At 38.8% G+C, this 20573-nt stretch overlaps 1 protein-coding gene across 12 annotated transcripts in view; it reads left to right on the top strand.

Annotated features, from left to right (window-relative positions):
• PDE4D (phosphodiesterase 4D) overlaps positions 1 to 20573 on the top strand; it is a 1416267-nt gene that overhangs the window by 1258453 nt on the left and 137241 nt on the right. Inside the window, exon 8 of one of the 12 annotated variants that reach the window (XM_045494001.1) lies at positions 5944 to 8915. The exons of 10 other annotated variants lie outside the window; for them this stretch is intronic. In XM_045494001.1, coding sequence (XP_045349957.1) covers positions 5944 to 6257 — 314 coding nt within the window. In that variant the 3' untranslated portion in view covers positions 6258 to 8915. Of the gene's footprint in view, positions 1 to 514; positions 915 to 5943; positions 8916 to 20573 lie in introns of those variants that run through there. One more of the 12 variants, XM_045494003.1, reaches the window with a different exon arrangement.

The following is a 20573-nucleotide window of genomic DNA, read 5'->3' as shown; positions in this document are numbered from 1 at the left end:
CCCAACTCATTGAAAAATGTAGGCAGCTTTGACAAGCACTGAATTTTATCAATTTTATTCAAGCAATCCTTCTTAAAAATGATTTTATGGTGTAGACAATATTTGGGTTTAAGAAAAAATCTCCTCCAGTTCAACTGAAAGCTCTTAAGAGGTCTTTCTTTCTCTACTTTTAAAATGTACCTATCTCTCCTCTCAACTGCAGCATAAGAATTTCTTTTTTGTTGAATTGTAAGGAATATTTGAAACACAAGTGCAAAATAGTCAATTTTTCAAATTTGTGTGGAATTGACATGTCCTTACCTGTTGAAGTTATGGTCAGAGGTGGGAAAGAGTTGTTCAAGGGGAGTAGAATTCTAACTTAAATATACTCTTTTCAACATTTCTATATATTTTATCAAGGTATGTTTTTTACTGAAGACATAAAGTCATACACGATTATTTTCTGCAGTTTTTCTGTAAAGCCTTATCCAATTACATTATCTAAGTCTCAGTCTTGCTGCTTTGCTTGCGACAGAGTCTGAATAAGAAGAAACTCTCCAAATCCAATTTGGGAATAAAAGAATCAAAACTCTTTCAACAATTTTCACTGGACCGCATTATTTGATTTGGAAGAAAGTGAGTCAGACCATTTCCATTTCTCGATGAAATAAATAACTATCTCATTTACTCACTTCAAGGAAATGACCGTCTTCAGTGGCTTTGAAAATATTACATTTCTATTCTACACTACTTTTAGGGATTACACCTCAAACCTAGGAAATTTTTTCATAATTGAAAACATTTTAATAAATAATATATCCTCATGCTTCAAAATACAAAATTCAAAGGGTTCTAAAATTTGAAATGGTGTTTCTTTTGTGCTATGTAAACACATTTTATGCGTATAAAAGTAAGATATGTATTTTCTAGCAACCTTTTAAAAATATAATATAGGAAATGTTTAATATTATTAGGTTAATATTTTGAAAGATATCAATAGGGAAAAAAATCTTCCTGTGTTTTTTTTCAGTATTTTTTAAAAATAAGATTGGGATGCCTGGATGGCTCCGTCGGTTAAGTGTCCAACTTTGGCTCAGGTCACGATTTCACAGTTTGTGAATTCGAGCCCCACATCAAGCTCTGTGTTGACAGCTCAGAGCCTGGAGACTGCTTTGAATTCTGTGTGTCCCTCTCTCCCTGCTCCTACCCTGCTCATGCTCTGTCTCTGTCTCTGTCAAAAATAAATAATTTTTTTTAATTTAAAAATAAGAACAAGATTATATTTTTCCAAAACCTATTAAACTTGTCTTCAGAGACGTATCTTAAAAGTTTCTTATCCATTTGTAAATATATTTATATCCATTACAAACAATGCATATTTTACCTGAACATGGGACTATGTAAATGAAATCAGCAGTTTTCCATTAGGATTTGACGATATTAGATATAGGATATCTTGTATGGCAACGAAGCAAGCTTTTACCCCTCTCTGACAGAGTGTTTTGTTGTTGTTGTTGTCATCATTGTTGTTGTTGTTGTTCAGTAGTGGTCTTAAATCTCTAGGAAGGACCTGCACATTCTTTGTAGGAAAATAGAAAATTGTATTTAAAGTTCATTCATTGAGAATCTGCTTTTTCAAAAACACCCACAGGGAAGATAGATGTACATTTTTTTGTAACCCAAGCTGGTCAGCAAATCTCACAGGATTATTTTTTTCATCCATTTCTGTCCTTCAGAAGTGAAAAGCAGGTGCCCTCTGCCTCCTGCCTGTACACACAATTCCAGAGAAGTGCTAAGAATGAGAAGAAGCTTGAGAAAATAGGAAGAACATGAGTTTTAGAGTCTATCATACTTTCCTAATTAATTACCTGGTGAATTCAGAAAAATCACTGGACCTCCATGAGTCTCATTTCTATCATCTGTCACACAGAATGGTGATAATACCATAGTTATTACAAAGATTAAATGAGACTATGGAGAGCATGCAACACACAAAAAGCATTCAACAAATACACCTTTGCACTTGAAAATGGTCATTCCATTAAATTTACCTTTTCTTTTCTTTAAAATTAAAGAAAAACCTCCTCTACGTTTTCTACCATCATATCTTTAATGGGTATGTATTTTCTACTGTAATATCTTTAATGGGTATATATTCTCTAAAAAAACACATTACTTTAACATTTTTTTAAAAGAGTAATAGCATGTATAAAATAACAACACAGTTGCTTCTGGGTAATCATTTTTAAATTGTTGAAGAGAAAGGATCTCTAAAAGAGAGATCCAAAGACATGTGTTAAACATGTAAACCATTTGAGTCATAACCCTAGGTTACTCAACTAGGATGATATTTTGTTTGGATGTGACTTGTGTGTCACTTTTTAGGAAATTTATATTAAATCTTCATTTTTCAGGTGGCTCAGCTGGTTTGGCATCCAACTTTTTATAATTTTTTTTAATGTTTGTTTATTTTTGAGAGAGAGAAACAGCTGCGAGTGGGGAAGGGGCAGAGGGAAAGGGACGCACAGAATCGGAAGCAGGCTCTAGGCTCTAGGCTCTGAGTTGTCAGTACAGAGCCTGATGCAGTGCTCCAACTCACCAATGGTGAGATCATGACCTGAGCTGACCCATGTGTGCACACTCTCTCTCTGCACACTCCATAACCTCTCCCACGTGTGCACACTCTCTCTCTGGCTCTCTCAAAATGAATAAACTTTTTTTAATCTGTATTTTTCTTACTTGCCCACTTTATTTGCAAGCTATTGCAGGATAGACTTCATTAAACGCAAATTTTATCAAACTCCCTGGCACCTAAATGTAAAGTGCTCAACAAACGCTTGCCTAAGACATACAAAGCCCTGTTGTATACAATTAACTATAATTTTAACAGCTGAAATATCGTGAAGATCAATATTCAAAACACTGCTTATCTTTTTTTTTCTCATTAACAGTCTAATGAATAGCATTCATTGAGTGTTTTTTCTTTGCTTTTTGAGGACACTCTTACACCCTTTTTTCGCTCTGTCCCCTTTTGTCTTCTCTGAATATACCATGTACAGCCTTCTAGTTCATCTGGAAAAGTAACATGGTGTGAAATAATAGGCTGTTAGTGCTGGAAAGGATCTCACTGATCATCAGCACAGGGTCCATTTTAGAGAGAAGACTTGTCTCAGTACTCAGTGGTCACAGCTAGTCAATGGCCAGAACTCACATCTCGTGACTCACAGCGCGCTTGGTTTTCTTAACAAGACAAAGAACAAAGGAAATACTTTTTTTCTCTTTACCAATAATAGAAAATTAAACTAATAAAGTCATAAAAGATGTTTCCCTTTTATAAACCATAGAGAAATTCCTGATGGTTCCTTTATTTGGATCTGTGATTTTTAAAACATGTGGTAATATCCATAATTGGATTAAAGTGAAAACATGTGATCATGAAGGAGTTGAAGTACCTTTGCCCTGTTCTGCATTGCTAGCCAGCTTCAGGAAAAAGGTACACATGGTGACAAGTAGTAAACCAACATCAACCCTGAGGAATTTTTTTTTAATGTTTATTTATTTGAGAGAGAGAGTGGGAGAGAGAGGGAGGGATGGGCAGGGAGGGGGACAGGATCTAAAGCCAGCTCTGCACTGACAGCAGAGAGCCTGATGCTGGGCTCAAACTCACGAACCGTGAGATCATGATCTGAGCCAAAACCAAAAGGTGGACGCCAAACTGACTGAGCCATCCGGGTGCCCCAAACCTATGGAATTTTTGAGACTATCTTGAGCTTTCCTAAGTGTAAAGCCTGTCAATTATTTATTGGTCCTAAAATCTAAATTGAGTGAGGGATCAAATAGTTTTGACAACATATCATTTGAATAAGATAATTGTAAACAACACTGGAAGTACATGAATTAATTATTGCTTAAGTACTCATTTGCTTAATTAGGTGGAGTATTGGAATGTCTTTTGCTTTATCAATTCACAATGATATGCCTAGTGTAAGATACTGTAATGTCCGGTAATGCTATACCAATTATAATATTTATTCAGCATTCACTATGTTCCAGGCACATCCAAGATTTTTATGTGCATAGTATCATCTAATCTTTACAATTACACTTGGAGATGGTGTTATCTCCATTTTTCATAGGAAGATGTGTAATTTACTTTGATTAACTCACTCAAGGACATGCACAGTAAATGGGAGAGCTGGATTCCAGACTGGGTTCTGGCTGAGTCAATAACGTCTTAATTTATGCTAAATCAATTTCTGTGCTCATGTTATAAACCTTCTTGATCCTATAGTTGATTTATTGATGGTGACATTTGATTTTAGTGTTCTTCAAAATGGAATGGTAACTGTAAAATCCAGTCAAATTAGGGTTTGTATATGAATAAAAGTGAACATTTGAGGCTTCTAAAAAGGAAAGAAGGGAGGGATGAAAGGATAAAGGAAAATAAAGGAAGGGGTGATAGGTAAAAAAGGAAAGGGAAAGGAACTTAGTGCCTCCCTAGAACCTCTACTACTATGTTATTTTATGAATGTAAATTTAAGAACACACTTCCAAATCCTACTTTATATTCCCACTTAACCCCAAATAATATTTTACTTAGACATCACTGTTTATCACCATGATGAACTTCCATTTTAGTGGGAAAAAGTTTCTTTAGGATTCACCAAGAAAACACCTTCAGGGAAGAGTTCTGAAGACATTATAGGTAGGCAAGGATGTGAGGCCTCTCAAGAATAAAATAGGAAACAAAAAAGGAGAGAAAGGAGTTGGAAAAATTTCTTTTTTTAAAAAATTCTTTTAATGTTTATTTTTGAGACAGAGAGAGACAGAGCATGAACGAGGGAGGGTCAGAGAGAGAGGGAGACACAGAATCTGAAGCAGGCTCTAGGCTCTGAGCTATCAGCACACAGCCCGACGCGGGGCTCGAACTCACGGACTGTGAGATCATGACGTGAGCCGAAACCAGTCGCTTAACCGACTGAGCCACCCAGGCACCCCAAAGAAGTGGAAAAATTTCTAAGAGGACCAGTGGAAAGCTAGATTGAACTCATTTTCCTTTGTTAAATATCAGGGACTCTACAGCCTTATCAATTTCATCATTATTATTTTGTTGGCTCTTATCTCTTTTCTGCAGTTACAATCAAACTCGTATTCATTCATTCATTCATTCATTCATTCATTCATTTTCATGTGTTTCAAGGCTTATGCAGAGACACAAGTTTGGGTCCCAACTGGGAGAATGTATCCCCAACTCTAAAGTGCGTATGTCAAAAAAAGTCAAGGTTAGCCTTAAGAGGTGCAAGCTAATTGCATCTCATGGATCAGTGAAAAAAAACAAGGAGGTGATTAAGGAACTGAGGTCAGAAGGAAACCCCTGGAGGTGTAACTTAAAGAACCTCCAGACCTAATAGCCTTTATGCAGTAAGACACCAATTTAGATTCTGGAGAAAATTCCAAGATGACATAGCTCTGATCTTCTAGAACATGCAGAGTGCCCACTGATGTCTAGAGCATTTTCTCATCCACATGTCTAGCAGATTAGTGTGGTTCAGCATGTACTCATTTTAAAAATTTCACTTAGTAGAAGAGGTCTTTCTTTAAGTAAACCTTATTCAGAAAGAAGCTTGATGCTTAACTCTGCATAACACACACAGCAGACCTGCTTTAGATGAAGTCAGGTGTGGTGTAAGGAGCCCCACCCACCTGGTTGCCTCCTTATCTTATTTAAATTTTTTTTTCAATGTTTATTTATTTGTGCGACAGAGAGAGACAGAGCATGAACGGGGGAGGGGCAGAGAGAGAGGGAGACACAGAATCGGAAACAGGCTCCAGGCTCTGAGCCATCAGCCCAGAGCCTGACGCGGGGCTCGAACTCACGGACCGCGAGATCGTGACCTGGCTGAAGTCGGACGCTCAACCGACTGCGCCACCCAGGCGCCCCTTCTTATCTTATTTACTTTCCAGGACAGGACTGTCAGGAACTTCCTCAGAACCAAGAAAGCACCAAAAATCAAGATCCCGAAATTGTCATTGTCTTGACTTTGCTAATAACAGACTACAAGTATGTACATGACTTTGAAAAAGTTACTTTATCTTTCTGGGCCTTATCAGTGAAATATGGGTGTAGCCTAAACTACTTTTTAAAGATGGTTTTAGTTGTGAACTGTTTTCCACAGCTATCACAACATACTGAGGCAAGCATATGCACTACAGAAAAGGACCTGAAATATTATTCAACTGTGGTATCATATATTCATTGGGATATCTTTATTTTTTAAGTGCAAAGAGATTATTACCTAATTGTAAATCTTCAAGTAACAGCAATTGTAGGAAATGTGTTCTTTAAATGATTTACTAATCATGGTGATTATTAATGATCATTAAAAATTACCAAATGGGTTGCCATTTATCTACATGTTACATTGCATTTTCCTTCCTCCTATGGATCCTCAAACCTTTAGAATTTTCCCTCTGCCATATAAGTATAATATCCATTTAAAGTATGTATACTCCATTTATAGTTTATTGTGAAGGATTCTTTCCAGTTTTACGAGTGGAACATGTATGCATAGATATACATTTTACCTTCAAAGGAACAAGGTTTGCCTTCAAAGGAACACTCTAGTGATTTGAATCTAACCAAACCGTTGCAACTTTAAAAGAATGACTATCTCCTTGACCCTAAGATGTAAATCTAGTAAAGGTTTTAACCTTTTATGACAAAATCATGTTAAGGAATATTATTACTCTCGAAGTTAGTTTCTACAACCGTGTGTTTATGCTAAAAATGTTTGCTTACCATCTCAAAATCTTGACCGTCTGGGGCAAACATTTGTACCTACTGTAGAATATAGATGTCTTGTTACTGTATCTGAGAAAGATCAGATGGAAATTTTTCACTGAAAATGTTTTTTCTGATTCAACCAGAAACAGTCTCTAGTCTTGTTTACTAGAGCTTGTGATAAAGTAGCCCTTAGTCTAAGAATTTCAACACTCCCTGATTTTTGTTTTACTGCTTTCATTTGTGCCAAATGAATGTATTTTAAGGACCTACTTTTTCAAACCACAGAGGATTAAAATGGTTATCAGATTTTCAATCCAAGAATTAAATTAACTCCACCAGCCCTGAGTCTGTATCCCAGTCCACCCCCCACCTCCCCATTCCTGAGTTCTTTAACTAGGCCCAATTTGCAGGACATAACTTGACTGAAATTTATAGCTACAGTGAGACATGCAGCTAAAGAAAACTCTTAGGCCAGGCATCATCTCAGACTTCTAAAGCAACAGGATCACTTAACCAAAGTGTAACCCTCTGCAATAATTACACAAGTGCAAGTTACAACTGCTTCACCAGCTCCCAGCATCTCTATCGCCCTTAAGAATGGGTGTCTTCTAGTCATTCATGGAACTGCATCTGCAGAGATTTTCATTATGTTTCTCAGTCCTAGAGATTCATTATTACTTTGCCCTTATGCCCCTTCTCCAGCCCTGCTCCCCTCTAAGATGGGTCAGAGTTCCTGGAATCCATCATCTTCAGATTCGTAATTGGTATTTGACACTTGCATATTTCTAAGCATAATGCAAGTATGACAAAGTCAAGGCCTAAGGAAACCTGGACTTGTCTGTGTGCGCCACTAGATTCTGATCTTCGTTGCCAAAAAACGAGAAAAATATTTCTCTGTCCTCCTGTCTGTCATCACTGCCTCCACTTGCTCCTCTGCACATGGATTCAGATTATTTTTTTTCTAAAATGCAGTTATAATTATTTCTTTCTCTACTGACTCCCATTACAAAGTACTTAGAGCCTTCCTGGTGAAGTTTAAACTCTTTACCCTTCACCTAGAAACACTGGCTCGTGGTAAATTGACCAGGGGCTTTGGTATCAGATACACTTGGCCTCGAATTGTGGGTCAGCTCAGGTGTAACCTTTCTCATCTTCTGTTTCCTCATCGGCATAATGGAGTAATGAACAACGTCAGGAGGTTGTTGAAGCCATCATGTGAGATACCAGATGTAAAAGCCTGGGGCAAAATAAGCGCTCAATAAGTCTGCCTGCCTTGACTTCCACCCTCCCCTCATTGCCTGGTTCCTTCCTCCCACATGCGTGCCATTCGATTCTGTGCTCCCCCCAGATTTAACCCGTGGTTGGCAGTTTCCCGATTAAGCCATGCTGTCTCATACCTCTGTAGCTTTTGCATACATTTTTCTGTGGCCCTTCAAGGTCTTCTCCACCCTCATCTCTTACAGAAACGGGAGGGTATCTGCTTTGCCCCTGAAGACAGTTCCTCAATTCCTCCTGAGCGTAATCTTCTTTACCTCTTCTATATTGCTGTAAAATCTTTCTCTCATGTCTTCCATCTTACATTGTCATGTTAGTTGGTCTTATATTTTCTAATGTACCATTACCTCCTGAGCATGGAGTCTGTGTCTTACTCATCTGTGAAACCCCAGGCCCCCACTTATTCCCTGGTAAATATTAAATGATCAAATTAATGGTCCAGAGTACAGAATAAACATGGTTTTGCAAAAGTGGCATAGCTACCCATATGTCAATGCAAAAAAGGAGCACACTCACCCTTAGATGGGCAAAAATGTTGAGGGCAACAGACTTAGTGACTTCTAAGTAATCATGAGGATTCCTTTCTATAGGAAGTCTTAGAAAATGCAACCACGCTCAAATGGCATTAGCTTTTTTTCAGTAAATGGTTACTGTGGGGACACATGTGAGAGGAATACCAACATCATTATGAGAAACACATGCACTGAAGAGCTATGCTTCTGATGCCTTTCTCAAATCTGAAACATCACCCGCTTTCTGGACAAGATTGTAGTATAACATGTGTGGCCATATTTGGCTTCCTTCTTGCCATGGACACTGAAAACAATGAGGTTCTCCAGGGATTTCTCCTTTAACCTTGTTAGGGTGATCGTGTACACACAGCCCAACACCTGCCACCAGGGATAATTTCAGTGTTCTACAGTAGTCACCTATTCCTTCCACAGCATCCTACGTCATATGGAAAGTGTCAGAAGCATATAAATTGCTGATTACATCCAGTAGTTCCTAAGAGTTGGTGTGTTTTGTTCTGAAAGTTTTTCCCTAAAATCCCCCCCATCTTTATCTAACTTACTTTCATAGACACCATTTCAGTTTTTCTAATGAATATTGCTCTATCCCTTCCCGTCATACCATCAGGTTTTTCCTTACCTTTGAAAACCTCTTTGGATTTATTATTCCTAGCTCCACAAGTAACATTTTTCCCTCATACCCAAATTCCATACCTCCCAATGCTTTTACAATAGCTTCTCTTCTCCTGTAAACTCTATACAACCTCCAGAAAAGCCCAGTTTTAGAAATCTTAATCCAGAAAGTCACATCTCTAGAGCAAGTGTCAAAATCTTTGCACCAAGGGGCGGTGATGGAACTTCCAGATGGAGAAAACTGCAGAGACCTTTTGGCATCTAGGAAGAGGTATAGGGAAGAAAAATGCAAGCAAGAAAGCCAGTTCCTCATGTCAGTTTCTCCTGTGCATAGGGTTAATGCACAAGTCTCTGTAGTAACTCCAAGACAGGCCAGGGTGACCAGCTGTTCCAGTCCATTCCCAGCTGTTTGCCTGGGACTGAAGAGTTTCCTAGCACATGGGGCACTCTGTGCTCAAACTAGGAAAGTCCTAGGCAAATTGGGGTAAGTTGATGCCCCTGCCTACTCCTTGATGCTATGTCTCTCTCCATCTCTCTCTCTCTCTCTCTCTCTCTCTACCCCCCCACCATGAGTCCTAATTCATTTGAAAACATTGTTTTCAAATTTGAATGTATTGATCTTCATTTCTTCTTGATTTTAGCTGTATGCAAATATCTGAAGATCTTAGAACAGCACATACTCAGAGAGAACCCTGCATAGAGTAAACGCTATCACATGAGAGAGCAGATTAGCAAATAGCTGTCACTTGTGTCAACTCCAATTGTTTGTTCACGGCTGTGTTCAGTAAAGTGTTCACAGTTTCGTGCACATCCTTCCAGATAGTATTATAAATACCACTCTGCACCATACTCTTTTAAATTGAACCACACGTCTTGAGGCTCTTTTGTATGTGTTTATATAAATACAATGAGTTATACCTCATTCTTGTTACCTGGTGCATAGTATCCCCTTATGTGTAATAATCCATTTAAGTTAATAATACATTTAACTCAGTTGATAGACTTTAAAGGTCATTTCCAGTTTTCTTTTCCTACTACAAATAACATTTTGAGTTTCCTTATACCTGAACATTTCTGTATCCTTTTGTAAGTGTATTTGTTAGACAAATTCTTAGCAGTGAAATTGCAAAATTTTTGTAGGTATTGCCAAGCTGTCTTCCAAAGACTACATCAAATAACAGTCCCACCATCAGCATAAAAATGTGTTTATTCCCAGGGCACCCAGGTGGCTCTGTCCATTAAGCATACAACTCTTGGTTTCAGCTCAGGTTATGGTCTCATGGTTCATGGGTTCCAGTCCCACATTGGGCTCCACCTTGGCAGTGTGGAGCCTGTTTGGGATTTTCTCTCTCTCTCTCTCTCTCTCTCTCTCTCTCTCTCTCTCTCTCTCTCTCCTTCTCTCTGACCCTTCCCCTGCTTGTTCACTCTCTTCCTCTCTCAAAATAATAAACTTTAAAAACAAATGTGTGTGTATTCCCATATCCACTGACCCTGGGATTCACAAACATTTTGCCACTTAGTTTAATTATAAATAAAATAGATCACCTTTTCATATGTTTATTGACCACAGTTTCCCCCTGTAAAAGATTCCTTAAATCAGTTATCCTTGGGGAATCAGTTTGTTTTATGTGTTAATGCTCTGGGTGTATTAAGAAAATGATCCCTTTTATGGCAATTTTTTTCATTTTTTTAACTCTAACTTTGTTTAGGGTGTTTTAACAATTAGGCTTTTAAATTATTTCTATAGTCAGATTCATCCTTTTCTTTTGGTTTATAGATGCTCTCTTTTATCCTTACTTTCCTGGCATTTGGTACGGTATCTACCACATAGTAGATCTTCAGTATTTTTTTAAATGAATGGTTAATGAATGTGTGAATAAATTAATAATATTGTTTGCTTATTTTCCTCCTTATAATACATGGAGATTTGGAAAAAGAATGTCAAACCCTATATATCAACAGAACCTTACGGTGTGTCATCTTAGGGCAGGGATTTGCTCAACGTGTTAACCGTGTCACCTAGCACGGTGCCTGGCTCACAGAAGATACTAAATGTGTGGAATGAATGAATGGACTATGAGAATAATGAAATAAATACAGCTTGCATGGACTCTATCCTCCTCTACTAGTGACAAGCATTCCTAGAAAATGAGCTCAGACCGGAGGCAGTTGTGCATATAGGCCCCGTATTCAATTTATCTCAATATCTCTAGAGCATCACACTTATTTCTAAGTAAATTAAGCAAGAGAAATAAAAAGGGTTACCACCAACCTGGACCAGAGACCACATTTCATTGAATTTATAATGTCTATCACATTGCTACTGTGCTGAAAGGTTAAAACTTTCCTAGAGAAAACAACTCTGACTCCTGCTTGCCAAAGTACTCATAAAACGGCCTGATTGCTAAGAACAGAAAACAAACCAAACCAAAGTAAAATGAACCAAATAGCAGCAGAAAGAAATGTGCCTTAGTATAGTTGGATGGCTACCAGGTCTGCCCTCCACAGACCACCATCCCTCAGAGTAAGAGCGTGCCCTTCAGGATAAGTGTATCTGTGTCAGGGGACATTCGATGACATGCGGTCCGTTCCACGTGTCAGTTTCCTGGGTCATTTGGGGTCTTAGGAAAATCCTCTTGTTAGTGCACTGAATTGCACATGCATTATGTAATTCATTGCAACCCAATAGCTGAACCCATGGCTTCATAGCTATTAAAATATGCCACAAACCAAACCACCTGTGAGGTGCCAACTCAGCAAATGTGCCTATGCAAAAAGCAGTCATAAAAAATACAGAAAATGAGGATGAAAGAAGCCTGAATAACAACCTAAAGTTCCTATATTCGACGTCATGAGGCATGAGAGGTAGGTTGAAGAGAGGCGACAGCCGGGGCTGCTGGAATTGAAGATCATTATCACTGTGTGAGAGGGTCACATAATGTGGAATAAATCAGAGTGACTACCGTGGGTCCCCTGTTGGAAAAACTGCAATTATGGATAATTATGTGCGAGCACTAGGAGAAATGCCAGACATTAGAATCTATGTTTAATGTGAAAATTGCATTTCTTTCTTTCTTTATTTTTCTTTTTTTTTTTTTAGCAGAACCTCAATATATAGCTTTCTCTATAAAATGTGGGCATATTTCTGAAGAAAAGAAAAATGCCAATGTTGCATTTTAGCATCCTGTTACATTTTAGTTAAATAAAAAGGAACATGACTTTTCAAGAAGAAAAATCTCTTTTCACTCTCAGTCTCTCTGTCTTCTCTCCTGAAAGACAGGATTAAGTGGTTACAAATATGTTATCTTCGGTTGTAATTGAAATTTGACTCTATGGAAGGAAAAGAATGATGAGTTGTCTTCAAAGGCCCCTTGTGCTCCTGATTTGATCAGTTATGCTTTGTTAATAAGGCAGTAATGTGGCCTTAAGAGCTTCCACTATTGAGAGAATCCCAGGAATTATATATAGATAAGTAGATTGGTGTCAAATACTGTGAATTTTCTTATTCTTGTACTCCCATTGCCCAAGACCTGCTCCCATTTTACAGGGGATGGGGAATCAGGCAATCCCAAGAAAGCAGAAGAGAGGGCACCGGTGAAGGTGAAAAGAATAGCAGTAGAGGAGAAGAAAAGTAAAGCCAAGGCCTTGCACTACTAAGCTTGCCACACCTTTACCAGAAACACAGCTAGCCGCTAAGTTACAAAAGATATCACCTATGAGATTGTATAGAACCTCTATGTCTTGCAACATTCCACCCAGGGGAGAAAGGGTGAACATTTTTTCTGCCCAGAAGTCTTTTGTCTCAAATTGGTCAGCTTGCTCTACAGAACTTGACTCTTTTGACTCTCCCAGAAATCCCTGAGGAAGCCAGAAGCTCCCCATCTGACATGTAGCTGGATGGTTCCTGTCACATCAGAGGCTTTTGCCCAGGCCAGGCCCACCAGGGTGGTAAGGCAGAAAAGGTGAAGCAGTAGCAGTGATCACCAAGACTTTGTTGGGGCTGTTATGGCCAGGAAGCTAGGACAGTAGCCTCTGCCCCAGGGGTAGATTGGGTAAAGTGGGCCTGGGAAGGCCCAAGTGCCCAGGGGCCCAGTGTACTTACCTACAGTTTACTGACAAAATTAGAATGGATGAGACCCAAGACTTCTTAAATTAAGCTTCTCTGGTGTCCTGATATAGTGTACTGTAGTTTAGTGCTGTATCACCTGTCATTTGAGTGCCTCATTTGTACAAGGTATTGTGTTAAGTGCCTCAAGTAAATGCTCTTGTGTAATCCTCAGAACTTTCTGGACTCCATTTTATAGATGAGAAAGCAGAGACCTAAAGAGCTAAGTAACTTGCTTATGTTCAAAGAGCTAGGAAGTGGCAGAGCTAGAATCTGAACTCCGGGCTTTCTACTTCTAAAGCCTTTAGCCTATGTTATAGAGTCAGCATCCACTTTATTCTTCCTACTAGAAAAGTATGAGTTCTAGCTCTGAGTAGCGGTGAGGAAGGGAGCTGTCTTCTGCTTCATTCTTACAACAAAATCTCTACCTCACATGGCCGGATTTTCATAGGTGTGTGTGTGTGTGTGTGTGTGTGTGTGTGTGTGTGTGAGAGAGAGAGAGAGAGAGAGAGGGAGAGAGAGACAGAAAGACAGAAAAACAAAGAGACAGACAGACAAGTGTGGATTCTTGTGGTGAATTTTCCAATTATCCAAATAATAAGAGAATGGAAAAACGTTGGGTGAAATGATGCCAATGTCTTCTTTGACATACACTGATCCTAGTACTAATTTTCACCAAAGGAATAAAGATATTCCTGCTGCAATAGGAAGATCTCTCTTCCCTGGAACAATCTTGGCTTGCTACCCTTGTCAAATTAGGCTGAACAAGTTGAACAACATGATCATTTCTACAGCTCAGGGGGTTTGACTGACAAGGACATTTCTAATATATTATCTTCAAATCAGGTTAATAATATTCCAAACCAGAGCTAAAAATGAATGCCACTTCCCTCAATCAAGTGAAAATGTTAATCATGTCAATATGCCGTAAATGCCACAAAGTCCCAAGCCTGTATATGTAACAGGAATACCAATAGGAGCTTTCCTTAAAGGGAGGAGGAAGGTGGTGTTACTTTCATCTGCTCCTTGATAGTATGCTTCTCTATATTAACCATTTCAAAAAAACTATACCGGAAAATGTACTATAATGGAATATAAAATTTAAAATGTTATTATTCCATCAAATAACATCCTCTGAATAGTTTTGCTATTGAGTGTTGTCAATTTCAACTTACATGTGTATTGAATCATGGAAATCATTTGGACCAGTGCTTCCCAAATGGCACACATAGATAATTATATTTCTAGTGACTGCTAGAGTAAATGTGACTTGTGTTTATTCTCCCACTCATTTGCTCCAAGGGCTGAGGAAAATCACTGTCTGGCTCAACTGTGATCCCTACCCCTTATCTAATCTTTAGGAAGTTTAATGAATTCAAAGAAAACTTGCTTTACTTTTACCTTTAAAATTTATACCTTTAGTTATTCCAGTCACCTGCAGGTGAATGTATCAGACCCATTATTATAATGTATATAATTAGAATTTTAAAATCTTAACCTATTTCTCTTAAAGCAAAATAAACCATGTCAAAGATTTGGGAGCCTAAAGTGGCTGTAAGTGGGGACAAGAACTATACGGTATCGATTGTTGAAAATAATAAAGTTCGGAGAAAGTATAGTCATGGGGAGTATCACAAAAGGCAAAGTATGAGGATGGAGAAGTAAATGTAGGAAGGATTGGAAGTTGGAGCCACACATGATTAGAAACTAAGACATGCATCACAAAAATCCTCAAGTCTGTTCCGATGGGAAAAATTCTGCTCAGTCGATGATTCCCAGACTTTGGCATTTCAAAATTAAAAAAAAAAAAAAATTGAGAGGCCCAACATAGGATTACCAACTCATCAACTCTTATTAACTTTTGCCAAATAAAGCTATTTTCAACAGAACAACTGCCATTTACTAGAGTCATGATTTCATATTGGGATATTTATGTCTTGCATTCCACATACATTTAATATCACAAAATAGGAAAAAAAGGGCAGTCATCCCCAAAAGGGAGCCATTGAAACCTTTCATTAATTTGTGTGTGTGTATGTATAACTGTGTTACATTGGCCTTATCATTATTACTGTTGTAATTTCACTTTATTTTGGAATACCATATGCCCTTGGCGTTTGGGAATAACCGTGATAAAGTCACATATGAGGATATAGAATTATTTCATATCCTCTCAGTAATAACTTCTACCAAGAATCATATCAACTATTGAACATAACATGGCAAACCAACTTTATATAACAATGTTTTTTAACCAACTACTTGTGTAGCAGGCACTATAATAGAAGCTAGGGATATATAGATGAACTATGTGGTCACAATTCCTACTTTACAGTCTAGTAGGGCAAAGGAAAATTAAAAATATGTGATTGAAATGCCTTAAATACCATGAAGGCAAAATGCAAGTTGTTGTGGGAGCGTATCATCAAATCAGCATGAAGCTAATTCTGAAGGAACGCCTCTGTGCCTTTTGTATACCTAAGACACCTTTTGCATATTTAAAAAAAAATTTTGAATGTTTATTTATTTTTGATAGAGAGAGAGCGACAGTGCATGAGTGGGGAAGGAACAGAGAGAGAGGGAGACACAGGATCTGAAGCAGGTTCCAGGCTCTGAGCTGTCAGCACAGAGCCTGACGCCAGGCTTGAGCCATGACCTGAGCTAAAGTCGGGATGCTTGACCAAATGAGCCACCTAGGTGCCCCACCTTTTGCATATTTTTAAAAGGCACCAACTCTAGTCAGGTAAGTTACAGAAGGGCAGTCCTTTAGGCTAGGTGAGTTAGAAAGTGGTGATCTTTCCTCAGGTTTACACTGGCCTGACCACTGGGCCCCTGGCTAAGTGAATGGAGCATTGTTGAAGAAGGGCTTTAAGGAAGGGGAAGCACACTATCAAATTTGCATTTTAACTTTACTTACTAGTTTGGAGAAGTTAGATGTGACTAAACCCTTTCTTTCTATTTGCTTGAGTTGAAGCAGAAAGGGACATCAAATGTTAAAAGTTGACCAACCTGTTAATGGGGTGTAAAACTTTTTTCAGTGGGTGAGACATGAAGATTCACTAGAAAGGAGAGCTTTTTTTCTGCACTGCCCCAGGCAGAATTGATTGGTTTCAGGGCCAAATCACAGAGATGAACACCCTTTCCTAAATCTACATACTTCTTTTTCTTGGTTCCTATTATGAAATTTGGGTGAGCCACGTTAAACAGACATGGCTGTGATTTGTTTCTGAGTCAAATGCTAGTTTTATTTTATATTAAATTACTGATTTCTGCAAAGAGGACAGCATTTATATTTTGATAAATTTTATTATTAATGAAATGATCTCAATTTTGTACTGAAATGTGAAAATGTGTATTATGGGATGCTATGGTTTATCACCCTAATGGAGAGCTAGGCTTTCCAAAACCCTTGTGACCTTAATGTGGGTCTCCCTTTAAGTTTAAGGAATTAATTTGATTTCTTATCTCAGTGTACACAAAGCGACTTATCGCCTAGTGGACTATTGGCAGTTTGTCTCAGGGAGAGCAGAACCAGAAACTGAATCAGCCCAGAATGGTTTACCTTTAAAGTAGCTCTCACAGACCAGTTTCAAAATAATCCTTGAAGATTTTTTAAGAGGACAATTAGGTTTTGTAGCTACTTGACATCTAATTGCAATCAAACACCTAATGCAAAATGCATTCCACTAACATTTTATAGAAATTTATCATGCAGGTCTATGCTGATGTATTTGGTTCAGATAACTCATTTTTCACTAGAAAAAAATCTTTGAAGAAATATTGCTCTTCCAATTGTGGTGGCACTCCTCAGGCCTAACTCTGCTTACAAGGAGAAAAATACTACCTGTCCTTTGTTTGTTCTACTTTATTAGTCCTTACTCATTTTATGATTCTCCCCACCTGTTATTTTTTTATCATCAACGTCAGCATTATCCTTTCTTGAGTTTCTCCTATGTGCCAGGTAGTCTAACAGGAGCTTAGTAAACATCTTCTCTAACCCTTTCTTTTTTTTTTTTTTTAATTTTTTTAAATGTTTATTTACTTTCGAGAGAAAGAGAGGCAGAGCACAAGCAGTGGGAAGGCAGAGAGAGAGGGAGACACAAAATCCAAAACAGACTCCAGACTCTGAACTGTCAGCACAGATCCCGACATGGAGCCCAAACTCAGGAACCATGAGATCACGACCTGAGTATAAGTCGGACGCTAAACTGACTGAGCCACCCAGGGGCCTCCCTAACTCTTTCAATAATCCTATAAGTTAGGGATCATTATTCCTATTTTACAGATGAGGAAACAGAGGCTCAGAAAGTTTAAGAAATACCCTATAATTATATAGTAGCAAGCCAGGTTTCCAACCCTAAACCCAGCATCTCTCAACTTGGTCTCATCTCTTCTCCATTCCGGACCAGAGGGTGATGATGCATCTGCCCAAAAGAGAGTGTCTAAAAGTGACTTATCAAAGCAGTTATAGTCTTCTAAGGAGACTGATATGAGGGGGAGGGAAGAAGGTAACTATAAATATCAAATGTACAAGGGAGCAAACGTTAAGCCAATGGCTTGAATTAGAAAGTGAATAAATTATATGAGTATTCCCATGCTACAATCAGGCTGCTGCAAGGTAAGTAGTAAATGAGGCAGGATGATGGCCAGATGCAGGGGGCTCAGGTATGTGGAATGTCCAGGTAAATCTCCAGTGTCTCTACTCAGGCTCCATCATTACTTTTTTAAAAAGCCACCTGAATTCCATGCCATTCCATGGAATTCCATTCCATAGTATTGCAATGTATATTATTTTGTCCCATTCCATTTAATAATGTTTTCACTAGTTGTAGAACTTCCTGAAAAGAAGAAGAAATTTGTAATGACTCTCTTAATCTAAAAACTCCTAAAAATTCATTTCAATCAAGAAATTCAGAATTACTATTCATATTTGTGTGACAAATAAAAACTTCTAGGCAAAAGTTTGGGCTGTAAATAAGCAGCAGAAGTGAAAAGAACATGCATAAAGAGCGAGATGGCTTGAGTTTTTCAGTCATGCCACTTCTTTTTTGCATGACCTTGAGTACATCATGAAACTACCTCTGGGCCTCAGTTTCCTCATGTGAAGGTGGAAGGGTTAAACTAGGTGTAAGCCTATGTTCCTTAATGTTATGATTCCAACTAGTTCTAGACAGAATTAATGATTATACATGTTATTCATTGTTAAATGGCTTCTCTCTAAATGAGTTGCTTCTAAAAAGTTTATTAAGGGTGGCTCAGCAATCTTTAAGAGGAACCATCGTCATGTGGTTGGTAGATACCAAGGTCATTTTGATTTGTCTATAGGAAAGATTGGGCCAAAGAAACCTACCTAGATAGGTACCATTTTCTCCTCATGTTAAATGTCCTTGACTTTAGATTTGAACTATAGACGTATCTGAAATGGTTTAGGCTAGGGGCGCCTGGGTGGCGCAGTCGGTTAAGCGTCCGACTTCAGCCAGGTCATGATCTCGCGGTCCGTGAGTTCAAGCCCCGCGTCGGGCTCTGGGCTGATGGCTCAGAGCCTGGAGCCTGTTTCCGATTCTGTGTCTCCCTCTCTCTCTGCCCCTCCCCCGTTCATGCTCTGTCTCTCTCTGTCCTAAAAATAAATAAACGTTGAAAAAAAAAATTTGAAATGGTTTAGGCTAGATTTGGACCATAATAAACTCTACTGCAAAAGGAAATTTTGTCATCATCATAACAGTTGCTCTCCAACTGCTGGGTGGAAAGCTAATGGTGGATTTTAGCATCAAGTGGCTATCTTATAATTCTAGCCTTTGAGATCAGACCTCTTAAAAACTCATGAGTATTTAGAGGAAAATGTTAAATTCTCAATGATACTGTTTTTGTATTCAGCTATTATTGTCATTATTCTTATTATTTAGCTATAATTATCTCCCTGCTTCTCCCAACCTGTATTTATTACAAAAAAAAAAAAAAAAAAAAAAAAAAAAAAAAGAGGAGAGAGGTGTTTGCTGCAATCTGGAAGTGAAAATGGGCTTGATGTTTGGACCTGAGCTCCAGTTCTGACCCAGAAAGTAAGCCAGCAAGCCAGGAGTACTTAAATGAGTGGATCTGGTCCACTGTATAGAGGGGAACCACCTCAAATGCTTTAGCAAAACCGAAAGAATAATCAGGTCAAGCAGTTTTGCCTTGGTGGTGGGGAAACACACACACACAGGCGCGCGCGCGGGCGCGCACCCACACACACGTCTCTGAAAGCTCCAGACACAGAGGTAGCCCTGTGCTCCACTTAGTCTTCTCTTCTCCTTCAGGGAGTCTGAGCAGAAGAGAACACTAAGGAATAAAGCTTTAACTGCCAAGCTGTCATACAGAAGAAAGGTGTCTGGCTGAGAGCAGAGCTTGCTTGCTAGGATTGGAGCGTAAGTCCTTTTCATTTGAGAAATCCAGTCCACGTTTTACTGAGAGCCCAGACAGCCTGAATAAGAGGAGCCTCTGAGGGCTGGTTTCTGATGTCGCACTAAGCATGATAAGAATGCCATTGACGTCAGCAGAGTCATCATCAGGGAGAATGGCACCCCAGCTCTTGAAACCACACCAAGCAATTGCAGTGCTGTTGAAAATTAAAAGCCGGTGCTCGGAGGGAGGAGGAAGAGGGGAGGAGGGGAAAGAAGCAAAGCCGAGCAGCAGTGGCTCCAGCTGAACTCTTCTTTCTTTTATGCATTTCCTGTATTTTACAAAGACCGTCACACGATGCTCCTTTGCACACACACTCACTTGCTCACACCCAACCTCAGTGACATCTTAGCCTGAATTGGCCAGTGGAAAGGATGGGAGAGAGAAAGAATTTAATTTTCTTAACGTTTCTGAACTCAGATAAAACAAAACTGTGCCACCCAGATGCTGGACAGAGGCCCTGAGCCACAGGAGAAAATAAACCCCTGTGAATGCAATCTTTGAGCTAAAACTGATATGCTTGAAATGCGTGTTGATGAATAGATTACAAAGGAGGAATTAAACACTTCAAAAGAGCTACTACAAAGCAACAAACCCTCTCCCCCCGCCCACCCCAAAACAGTACTGTGGACTGAGTGTTTGTGTGTCTGCTTGAGAAGATGACAAAGTTGTGGGTTTGGGAAGGGAAAGCTGCAGGCGTGTTGTGATTTCAGCTTTCAGAGGCAGCTCCAAGAACATCACCTCCAGCTGTGATTCAAAGGTTACCTAGACTGGAAAATGTCTTGGAGGTTAGGAAGTCTTTGAAAACAATTCTTTAATGTAAATTGCCCCCACTTTCAAATTCCACAATTAA

Source organism: Leopardus geoffroyi, chromosome A1 (genome assembly GCF_018350155.1).
Source record: "Leopardus geoffroyi isolate Oge1 chromosome A1, O.geoffroyi_Oge1_pat1.0, whole genome shotgun sequence".
NCBI lineage: Eukaryota > Metazoa > Chordata > Mammalia > Carnivora > Felidae > Leopardus > Leopardus geoffroyi.
The sequence above is the reverse complement of the archived record's forward strand: the minus strand, read 5'-3'. Positions and strand labels throughout refer to the sequence as shown.